The sequence below is a fragment of the Malaclemys terrapin genome, chromosome 8, assembly GCF_027887155.1.
Source record: "Malaclemys terrapin pileata isolate rMalTer1 chromosome 8, rMalTer1.hap1, whole genome shotgun sequence".
NCBI lineage: Eukaryota > Metazoa > Chordata > Testudines > Emydidae > Malaclemys > Malaclemys terrapin.
In genome coordinates, this window is record NC_071512.1 from 106390324 (window position 1) to 106402413 (window position 12090).

The 12090-nt window shown below is 42.4% G+C and overlaps 1 protein-coding gene across 5 annotated transcripts in view; it reads right to left on the reverse strand.

The window, feature by feature from the left end:
- Positions 1 to 12090, reverse strand: part of MAST2 (microtubule associated serine/threonine kinase 2) — a 344273-nt gene that overhangs the window by 160921 nt on the left and 171262 nt on the right. For 2 of the 5 annotated variants that reach the window (XM_054036565.1, XM_054036561.1), the window contains one exon: positions 8236 to 8442. The exons of the other annotated variants lie outside the window; for them this stretch is intronic. In XM_054036565.1, coding sequence (XP_053892540.1) covers positions 8236 to 8442 — 207 coding nt within the window. The remainder of the gene's footprint in view (positions 1 to 8235; positions 8443 to 12090) is intronic. 5 annotated transcript variants of the gene reach the window in all.

Here is a 12090-nt window from a genome sequence, read left to right on the forward strand (position 1 = left end):
CAAACTGGAAGGTACCATCTGCTGCGACAGACAAAGCAACTTCCAAATGTTATAGAGCTATTCATTAATCCCCTGACAGCTGTCAAATAGGAAATAGTAACTAAAATAAACTCTCAAATGCTATCTCAAGTAACTTTACACTCAGAGGGAATTTAAGCAGTGACAGATAACATACTGTTAAAATTATTATACTATTGCCATTTCTTCATATACCTTGAAATATTTAAAAGTAAATCTTAAAGGACACTTCCTCAAGGTTAACAAACCCAAAATTTAAAATAAATATAAAATATCTAATTCCCTCATATTCAAGCGCTGCCATGATCTTGTGAAGTCAATTTATTCCCCAAACCTAGGGCTTCATCCCGAGTAGGGTGCTGAGGTTCTTTGGGATTGTACATGTGCATATCTCCACAAAATCCCCCTCCATTCTGTTTCAAGGCCATATCTAGCCTTGCAAAATAGTAGTTGTTGTGAGCATATTAATTAAGAGGTTTTAACTAACATGATTGTAAACAAGATTTTGCATCCAGTGTAGACAGGGCAAGTCATGTTTTAAAATATGTTAGCTGGCTGTGGTCAACCCCAGGGTACCCACTAGGGCTAATTAAAGTTGGGTTAGTTAAAATGTGTTTGCTAATACTTTTATAAAAACTACTCATTTTCCTAGACTAGACATGGCCTTTCTAAACTACCATATATACCTGTTCGTAAGCCGAATTTTTTTAATAAAAAAGGAAAGCACCAGAGAAGGGGGTCGGCTTATGAACGGGTATAGAGAGGGAGAGGTGGGACACAGCCCCTCTCCCCAACAGAGAGAGCAAGGAGAGGCAGCACAGCCAGCAGAGACAGAAGGGAAGAAGCAGGGCCAGAGTCTCTCTACTTCTGGCCACGCTGCTCTCCCCCCAGCCTTCAAAGCAGCTGCAGCTCCGGGGCTGGCAGGCTGCAGCCGTGCTGCTCGGCCCCACCCCCCAGAGCAGGCTGTGGCCACGGTGCCTGGGCGCCAGAGCACGCTGAGGCCACGCCGCCTGGCCCAGCCTGCTAGAACATACTGCGGACGCGCCATCCGGTCTGGCCTGCCGGAGCAGCTCCAGCCAGGCCAGAGACATCCTCCCCTGGCCCTCCCCAGATAAGTTGGGAAGGGATGGGATGGGGAGAGTGTGGGGGTCCTGAGCTAGGGGTGGGGTCATGTGGGGGGTGGTCACAGGGGTTGCTCCCCTGACCCCCAGCTTCTCCCCCCCAAAAAATTTCCCCACCAGTTGCTGTCCCGGCCCGTCAGGGTAAGCAGCTGGCATGCTGGGACACTTTGTTTAATTAGGTTTACCTCCGTGCCTGCAGATGCTCGAGGTAAACAAACCATCTCGGCCCACCAGTGGCTTATCCTGATGGCCCGGAAGCCAAAGTTTGCTGACCCCTGAACTATAGGATCAGCTTATGAACGGGTTATAAAAATTTTCCATTTTTACTTATCCATCTTGGGGGAGGTCAGCTTATAAACTAACCGGTTTATGATTGAGTATATACGGTAAGTGTTGAATTCTATTCACTGTAGCATGAAATTTGCTCTAGTTCAGGCACCCAAAACAAAGCCCTGAACACCTCTAAGACCACGCAGGGGACCATAGGCAGCAGAGCTGAATTTGGGGTGAATGGGGGCTCTTCCACACATCTAGCACGTGGTGAAAGGGGCTTTTGCACTGGGCATGGGGGCTGGAGCCACCACTCAACAACACAGAACAAGCAGCTCCAGCACACTGTACAAGTGACATGGAGAAGCTGCAGACCCGCAACATGGCCCTAGAATGGAGAAAGATCTCTCCTTCCCCAATTTCCCACCCTTTCAGAATGCCCAATTAATCAGGCTTCATGAGGACGAAGTGAATTTCACCCTGTAGCGCTTGTAGAGCAGGATATTTGTTCTTTTCAATACCCTTGCTCACAGAAACCAAATAGACCTGCTGAGAGGAGGGGATAGCTCAACGTGCACTTACGCACACAACCACACAGCTGACAGGTCTAAATTTAGGTCTCTCAGCTCTGACAGCATCCATTTACATGAAAGATTGGATTTTTTTTAAGCAACTTATCCACAGTTCAATAAAGATTTTAGAAAACACACTATTCCCACTTTCTACCCTTTTATTGTGATTAAATGCATGCTTTTTCAGAAAGTCTGTATCCATATAAATATGTTAAAATAAAATCTATTACCTACACTATATATAACAACCTTTAAAAGCAAGACCAGCTTTGTAAAATTTCAGTTTTATTTTGTTCAGGTTTTGACGCATAGTTTCTGGCCACCTGGGGCAAATTTGAGTTTGAAGTCGCTTTTATATTGTTTTATTTAAATAAGAAAGTGAAGTATTTGATCATCATCATATTAAGGTTGATGAGTAGATTTTATGCCTATACTAATAAACGTCCGTGGCTATTTTGCAAAACTACATAACATTAATAAAGATATTATCCCTAAATATTTTTAAAAGCCAGAACATTTGGTGGGGGGGGGGGGGGAGAGAGAAGAGGGGGAGACACATTCTTACAACAAAAAATTGTAAGCACATACTATTTCATAAAATCATAGATAGCAGGGTGGGGAAAACACCCATTGGGATATTCTGTCTGATATTGCTGCCACCCATTCACTCCTCCCCTTCAAATGGAAGGAAGAATTAACTGAAGCCTCTCTCATGCCGACTAACATTTAATCTTACCTACTTTTGGAACTATAGCCCCACACTGAGTGAGGCCTAAACTGAAAAACCTAACTCTCCTATCTGCTTTTATCACATGAATACCTAGGTACATTTCTAAAGCTGGCAAAGCCAAAATGTGTCTTGCTGCAAGAAGTAGTTACAAATAACATGAGGGTTGGTTTTTTTATGATTTTTTATAATCTCAAGATTCATCTCATCTGATGTCAATTTAACACATAACATCTTTTAAAACAATTTAATGTCAAGTAGTGCAATAAAACCAGGTTCTCTGGCAGAAGGATAAATTTGGCTTTATAATGTGTGACCAACTCATACTAAGGTACAGTTGTGAAATATGGCCAAGTGGGATCTGGTAATCTGAGTTGCCTCGTATCTAGAGAAGCATTTGCCAAACCCAAACAACAAAAATATACTCAAAAATATAGTCCATGTAGTGTTTTTGAGACCATTCACTCTCTTCCTGTTGAAAAACTTGCATCTAAAAATGATCCCAAATCACATATATAACATCTATAATACTTACCTAATTTATGCATTGTCAGTGTCTCTCAGTGTGCCACCTCAGAGCCCCTTTTAGTGATCATAAAGAAGCTCACCTTTATTTTCTGTTAAACCTGAGGTATACAATATTTCTATTCCTAATTAGATTTCTTCTCTCTGAAGCCAACAGCCTCCATCACTAGCACTGATCTCAGCTGTACAACAGCCGCTCATCTGTTCATGCAGAAAGACTAAAAGCATCATGAAATAGTTGAAAGAAAAAGAAGGGGAAAATGGATTACCAATGGCCAAATGTGATAAACTTCTAACATTAAAATGTACACTGTTTTAGTTACTGGAAAATGCAAGTCCTAATCCCACCTACACAGCTAGGGGAACTCACTGCAACCTGACCGACCTGTGTGCTTTAAACTGACTAGATCAGTGACAGTAAATAGCTTACCAGGATGAACCTTTGCTCTAACTCAGCAGTGAGAATACCCATAGCTGGTATGGTAACCAAGTAAACAAAACTACAACAAAGAAGGATAGGATAAAACAGGATCAAGAGCTGCACAGGTGAAAGCAAAAACTTACAAAGAACAACAAATAAAAAGTTATTATAGAGCTGAGCTTTTATAATGCAGCCACACATCCCTGAATCATCAACCGTTTGGTATCCAGGGAGCAGATGGCCAGAAGGTCTGCATATGTGAACATTATTATAGTTATGAACAGCCCTGGGTAAAGCTGAAATAGAACTCAACACAGACATTTACAGGGACTATTCCTATCATGAAAATTATTCACTGACCCATTTATGGCTAATGGCGGAGACCCTTGAACATTTTTGACTGACAGGAAAAAGCACTGTATCTTGCAAAAATGTCTTATGGTTGGATTTGTTTTTAAATACCATTAGCCCCCATGCCAAAAAAATGTATTTCAATTAAATTTAACACTATTCTAATATAGATAACTCCACCTGCTGCTTACCAGTCTAACTCTGGTGTTTAACAGCATTAAACTACACTTATTATATTTGAATGTTACCCAGTATTTGCCCTGTAATACTGTATATTTTTTAAAAACTGAAACAAGATGAAAAACAGCAGTTAAGCTTCATCACCATTTCATTGGTTGCCTTCAAACACGCCCTTCGTTCTATTCTGTGCATTACCAAAATGAGTGCCATGTGTCATTCTCTCCAACGACTGACTTCCCCAGAAACCAGAAGCTGACCAACAACTGGGTTGTGCCAACGTCTCCATCCTTATGCACAGTAGACCAACTGTGAGGCCAACACTGTAGGCCAACTGTGAGAACTAAAATCGACTTTTCTAAGTTTACTTGGAGCCCTAAACCCTGCAGGAGACAGAGCAGGGACCAGGTTGTCACTCAAGCCTCTTGATACAACTTCCCTGGGAGCAACCAGCTGTAGAGGTAACAGAACACTGACAAGCCCTGAGAACAGCGGTGGACTGCCACTGCTGACAGCACCTTGATGAATACCCTTGGTGCTGCTGAAAGGAAAAAAGGGGAGCACTCTGTACTGTTAATGTTCTAGGCCCATGGTGAATCACAAGAATCTTGTGTGTGCAGGGCAGATATCTGTGTGAACATAAGCATCCTTTAAATCAAGAACTGTAAACCAGTCGCCCTTGTTCTATGAGAGGATTATAGAGGCCAGGATGACCATTCCGAATCTCGGGCAGCAAATAAAAGCATTCAGCTATCTGAGATCTAGCATGGGCTTCCAGCTGCCTTTCTTCTTGGGAGATGAGGAAATATTTTGAATACAATCTTTTTTCCCCGTGCTGAACTAGTACCAGTTCTATGGCTCCCAGATGGAGTAGGTAGTCTACTTCTTGTCTGAAGAACCTCTCATGAGAATCATCCTTGAAGAGAGATGGGAAAGGGAGAGTACCTCTACTGTATAACCAGTGATGATAATTTCCAGAACCCATCTATCTGATGTTATGAGGTGCCAAGCATGGAACAAGTGGCCACCAAATGGGGTGCAGGAGTCTGGACAAGGTAAATGTGGAAGGGGGATTGCTTTGCAACTCTCAAAAGTCCTGTCAAAAGGATTTTTTGGTGGTAGCTAGGACTGGAAGCAGAATGAAGGCACGACATTATGCTTACTATGCTGCATTCTCTGGCATTTCAGAGGTGGTTCGTAAGCACTCTGATGGTAGAATGGTTAAAGGTCTGGTTGTTGTATGTAGGGCTGAGTCTTGGGATATTTCTTCCATGGTGCTGGGGTATAGCCACTCAGCAAGTGAAGGGATGCTCTTGAGTATTTGAGGGACTGTAATGACGGATTTTTGTCCTCATTGAATATGTTATTTCCCTCAAAAGGCAGATCCTCCACAGTGGGGGTTGGTCTTTCCTGGGAAATCTGGAGTTTTGGAGGCACGAAACCTGTCTTTTACTATGGACATTGCAATCAAGCAGGAGGCTGTATCTGCTGCACCCATTGAGGCCTGGATGGCCAATCTAGCCAGCAATTTGCCTTCATTGATAATTGCTTGGAATAAAAGTCTATCTTCTTGATGGAGTTTGTTGGTGAATTCCGAGAACTTATTATAATTTATAAAAATCATACTTTGACAATCAAGCTTGGCAGTTTGCTGTGCGGAACTCTTAGCTCACCAAAGTGAAGTTCTTTCTTCTGAAGAGGTCTAAACATTTGACCTCCTTATCAGAGGATGTAAATCTGGAGTAGTTTTGCTTGCTCTTTTGGGTGGCAGTTTACATCACTTGAGAATTCAAAGCAGGGTGTGAAAATAAGTATTCTGCTTTCCTAGATGGCACAAAGCATTCCCTCTCTGTTCTCTTTGGAGTGGGAGAACAAGTGGCTGGAGTGCGCCAGGCCATCTTGGCCAGTTCTAAGATAGCCTCATGAAGTGGCAGTGCCATCTTACTGGAACCAGCAATCTGGAGGATGTCTAGTAGCTTGTGAGGGGTGTCCTGTACTTTCTCCAGGGGAATTTGGAGTGTCTGCAATCCTCCTCAGGAGGTGCTGGCACTACCTGTAGTTGTTGGGTGGTGACAGTGAAGCCGGTGCGACCATCCCATTTGTGAGCGATGATAATAACCTCGCCCAGATGAATGGTCCTGCCTGGTCTGTCAGGTTGCTCGGCTTCCTCAGATAATTCCTGAGGGTTTGATGTTCTTCCCGGTGTGGGGAAGCTTGTCTTGACTCCCGGTATGACCTTACAGATTCAGGATGCCACATATATGTATCCCAGGAACCCCCCAGTAAGGCTAATGTGAGGAATCATAGGGGAAATGGGGCAGTCCCCATGGAAGGGGGTACCATTGGTCCCAAGCTGTGTACAGTCCCTCCTGTGCGAGAGCAATGGTGTCCATGAAATCTTGGACCCTCTGTCAGGGCTGAACCCATCTTGAGGGTGTGGTAAAGCTCTCCAACCGACACTGGAGAAGGAGCCTTCTATGCTGATGCACAGTGCCATTGGTACTGGAGATCTTATTATGCCTCAGCTGGTCAATGGTACTGGAGAGTGGTGAACTGACGGTGTGAGGACAACACTGGCTAGTACCTGGTCCAACAGTACTGTCAATTCTGGATCCATGTAGATAGCAGTGTCCTCTGGGGCAGTGTATCTAGCCCCCAAAACAAGACAGCTGACCAGGCTTCTTTCCTTTATTGGCACCAGTGGCTTTGCCCTAGTCTCGAGTATCAACAATCCTTTCTCATTTCATGGTACCAATGATGTAGGAGGCATCCGCTGCCTTCTTTTCTTCACTGGTGCCAATCTTGGGACCTCTCCTTCAGGTAGGGCTGGTTTCAGGGCATTCTTGCCTTTGAATGCCAAGAAACCAGAACTGTACTCCTTGTGAGCTCCTGACACTCTGGTGCTCAGGTGCAAAGTTTTACTGGCCGTTTATCAGAGAGGAGGTCCTTTTTTTGGGTGATGACTTGGAGGGAGATATCTCATGTTTCTTATGAGAATGTTTGCTCTTACCCTCCTCATGCCTTTGTTTGGAAGAACCGTCTTGTTTGCTGAGATTCCCCCTAAAGCTGGAGACCATTGTCCTTGGATGGGTGCTTCACAGTGCCTCTGACTGATGTACATGGAGGTCTGATCGGCCGGGATTGAACCGGGGCCTTAAAGCACAGTCCATCAGGAATCTTTTAAGCCTGTGCTCATGGGTTTGATGCTGCATTTAGAAGGGATATGAGCATCCCCATGTATTGTGGTCATCCCTGACTGGAAAAGCCCAGGGGCAGGCCACACAGTCTTTGAATCTCAGGATCCTGGGCATAGTAGGCACCCCACGGGGATACAGAGGTCGGGGGGGGGGGGGAGAGGACAGGACACCCAGGTCCTCAGGACTACTAAACTGTCTACAAACAGGTTTTTTAAATTATTTAAAACTAACGACAAAGTTTTGAAGAAGAATGCTAGCTAACACTGCAGACACTGAAGAGCTTCAATCTCAGACCACGGGCAGTAGAAAGAAACTGGAGAGGCAGTCAGCCCATGCTGCCGCTTATGACCTAGGTTTGAAGCACGAGGAGAAGGGCAGAAGTATGAACCAACAGACACTGCTAGCAAAAATCTTCCCGTCTCAGGCGCATGGAGCACATGCACATCTCGAGTGGAAGACACATGGGATGATCACTCAAAGAACTAAGAGAATTCTTATGACCCATTTGTTCTGCAATAGTACAACAAGGTTTAAGAAACTGAAGAACATTATAGGCAATAACAATGAAGAGTTAATTTCTAAACTCATGTAGTATGCTAGTTAGTATGTATGCATGTATGCCTATGTATGTACGTATGTTATTTTTTTCCTTATTCTAGACCTTTAGCTGTAGGTGAACTAACAGTTCGGACAAACATGCAAAATAGACCTGAACACCATAAAGTTAAATATAAACACAAAGTCTGTTTATCTTTTTTTAGATGTTATTCTCTTGAATTATTAACTAATGAGATGTTTATAAGTTGTTATACTGGAATCAAATTGTTAACTGTTCCTACTTTATATTTTTCCTTACCTCCACTGTAGCGGATTGCTGTAGCAGGGACTAGCAGGGTTGCTCTGGGGTTGTGGGTTCAGGTAAAAGACTAAAGGAGAAGTAGCGAGAGCAGAATCCGCACTAAATGGGATTTTAAGGTGTTGTAGACCTGGAGCAGATGTAGGGGAGAACATGTGCTGATGAACATCACTTCCTCGGCAGTGGGAGTACAAAGGAGAGGAGATTCTGACAAGGTACCACAGTAGAAACAATCAGTGTCAATGTCATATGTTATTGTTTGTATTTTTAAAACAATAAAAATTATTTACAAGTTTTTCTATTAAAGTAATTTAATAAACTAAGTGGTCAAAAGTCATCCTTTTAATCAACACCTGAACTTGTTCAACTGTTACGATGAAATAACCAAAAATTTGTTGTTACTGGTAGCCAATGCAACACTAACTCAATGTTATTTTTCCACTGTGGAGTTATTTGATCCTGAACTGACCAAATCTTCCATGCCAAACCTAAGATTATATGCAGTGTAGTTGAAGCCGTGTCAGTCCCTTGATATTAGAGAGACACGGTGTGGGAGGTAATATCTTTTATTGGATCAACTCGTGCTAAACAATCTTTTCCACCTTGCATTTTGCTGTGATGCTGGGAGTACCTTTCCCAGACCTGAAGAAGAGTTCTGTGTGTCTCGAAAGTTTGTATTTCTCACCAACAGAAGTTGGCCCAGTAAAAGATATTACCTCACCCTGCTTGTTTCTCATACATAGGTGTGTTAGAAATACAGTAACATCTCACTTAACGTCCTCCCGCTTAACATTGTTTCAATGTTACGTACCTGCTCCATTAAGGAACAGGCTCGTTTAAAGTTGTGCAATGCGCCCTTATAACGTCATTTGGCTGCCTGCTCTGTTCACTGCTTGTAGGATTCTCTGGAAGAGCAGCGACTTTACAAGGGAGCATTGCACAACTTCCTCTTCTCCACCTCCTCCCCCTTCCTTCCAGAGCTTGCCGCGCAGCTAAACAGCTGTTTGGCAGCGCTTAGAACTTTCTGGGAGGGAGGCAGTGAGGTGTGGGGAGCTTCACTGCCGGTGGGTGCAGAGCACCTGTTAATTTTTCACTGTCAAGCGGGACTAAACTCTGCCATCATTCAGGAGGCTGGAGGGGAGAAGGGAAGAGCTTCACAAACATCATTGCTGAGTATAGTATTAAATTGCTTGTTTAAAATTGTTTAAAATTTGTACTGTGTGTATATAATGACTTGTCTGGCAAAAAAAATTTCCTTGGAACCTAACCTCCCCATTTACATTAAATCTTATGGGAAAATTGGATGCGTTTAACATCGTTTTGCTTAAAGTAACATTTTTCAGGAACATAACTACAACATTAAGTGAGGAGTTACTATACTTACTGTGAAAAGTAAATTATACAGATCCTTAAATAGAAAACATTTAGCACCTAAAAAGAAGAACAGGAGTACTTGTGGCACCTTAGAGACTAACAAATTTATTAGAGCATAAGCTTTCGTGGACTACAGCCCACTTCTTCGGATGCATCCGAAGAAGTGGGCTGTAGTCCACGAAAGCTTATGCTCTAATAAATTTGTTAGTCTCTAAGGTGCCACAAGTACTCCTGTTCTTCTTTTTGCGGATACAGACTAACACGGCTGTTACTCTGAAACTTGTCATTTAGCACCTAGTACGTTACATCTTCAAAGTGCTTTACAAACATTAACTAATTTAGCCTGACAACAGCACTGTGAAGTAGATATTCTAATTTCAGTGATAGGGAAATAGAGGCACAGAGAAGTTACGTGACCAATCACAGCAGATCAACTGCAGAACCAGGATTAGAATTGAGAAGACTCCCAAGTGTGTGCTCATTTTGCTAAAGGATAGATTGGATGAATGGACTATAAGGTAGATAGAAAGCTGGCTAGATCATCGGGCTCAACGGGTAGTGATCATGGCCCCCCCACTACAGAAAGGATGTGGACAAACTGGACAGAGTCCAGCGGAGGGCAACGAAAACTATTAGGGGGCTAGTACACATGACTTACAAGGAGAGACTGAGGAAACTGGGCTTATTTAGTCTGCAGAAGAAAAGAGTGAGGGGGGATTTGATAGCAGCCTTCAACTACCGGAAGGGGGGTTCCAAAGAGGATGGAGCTCGGCTGTTCTCAGTGGTACCTGATGACAGAACAAGGAGCAACGGTCTCAAGTTGCAGTGGGGGAGGTCTAGGTTGGATATTAGGAAAAACTATTTCACTGGGGGGTGGTGAAGCACTGGAATGCTTTACCTAGGGAGCCAACGAGGAGTCCAGTGGCACCTTAAAGACTAACAGATTTATTTGGGAAGACTCCATGTATCTGAAGAAGTGGGTTTTTTAACCCACGAAAGCTTATGCCCAAATAAATCTGTTAGTCTTTAAGGTGCCACAAGACTCCTCATTGTTTTTACCTAGGGAGATGGTAGAACCTCCATCCTTAGAGGTTTTTACGGCCAGGCTTGACAAAGCCCTGGCTGGGATGATTTAGTTGGGGTTGGTCCTACTTTGACCTGGGGGTTGGACTAGATGACCTCATGAGGTCTCTTCCAACCCTAATCTATGATTCTATGATAAAGAAAAAATGCCTGAGCTATTGAAATGTATTAATTTCTAATATGATATGAAAGTCTTTTTTACCCCAGATTTTTAGCACGCTGGAGGAAAATAATCTGTGTATATTTACATAAGAGAATATCATAACTACAGCAACATGAGTTACTACACTCCAAACAGCTGAACATATTTTAAGGTCCAATGCTGCACTCCTTAGTGTGACAAAATTTACCAAAGTCTAGTACAAATGCTGGCTGGCTGGAGGGACCCTTCACAAAGTATTCCAAAACAATATTCTTTGAAGAAAAATATTGCATTTGCTACCAACACCACAGGTCTGCTAGGCCTGTTTACATAACTCAGTATCCAATTTACCTTAACAGCTACACATTAATACCTAGAACTGTTGTTTTGACCACTTAAGTTTCTTGAAAACTAATTTGGATACGATTTTTATCATGACCAACAAATAAATCAACTTCATGTGAAGTTACAATTGGAATATTTTGTATTTCACATTAGGTGGTATAATATTTTTTCCCACCAACCCAAAGAAGCATGGGCTGTTATACCAGAATTAAAAGACAAATTTTAAATCATTAAATATAAACCATAAAAGCCACTCTTATATTAAAACTATGATCCTCAATCAAGACTTTACATATCACAAAATTAAAAATGTTGTGCCCAATCCCCAAAATTTAATCCTTACATGTACAATGAAGGCTCAATTATTAATGATTTTTGTTTGGGACACACAGCAAGAATTGTGCTGTAGACAGGAGTGATATGTACTATACCAGATGGTAAGACTGTACAAGATTGTAAATTCTTTGGGGCAGGGGCTGTGTCTTTCTTCTGTGTTTGTACAGAGTCTTGCACAATGGGGTCCTGGCTAGGACTTCTGGGTGCTACGAGGTGGTATTATACAAATAATAAATAACATATGTTGTATTAACTGGGCATAGATATTCACCTACTTTACTTTTGGTAAAAATAAATAAATAATAAAAAGACCTCCATCTGTCCTGTTCAAAACATTAATAAATACAGTACTATGAAAATTTGGGATGGATTTTGGTTATGGTTATTTTGGGCCCAAATACTGCATGTTAAAATACTGAAATAATCCAGAGCTGCTAATATTCCCTGCTCTAAAATTCCCTAATGAAACCAAATGCATCTGATCAGTAAGCAACCCCTAGTTTCTGGAAATCCCCACGAGCAATCTGTACTTAAACGGCTGATGGGGTTTACAATCTGCTGACAGAAAGGTTAAG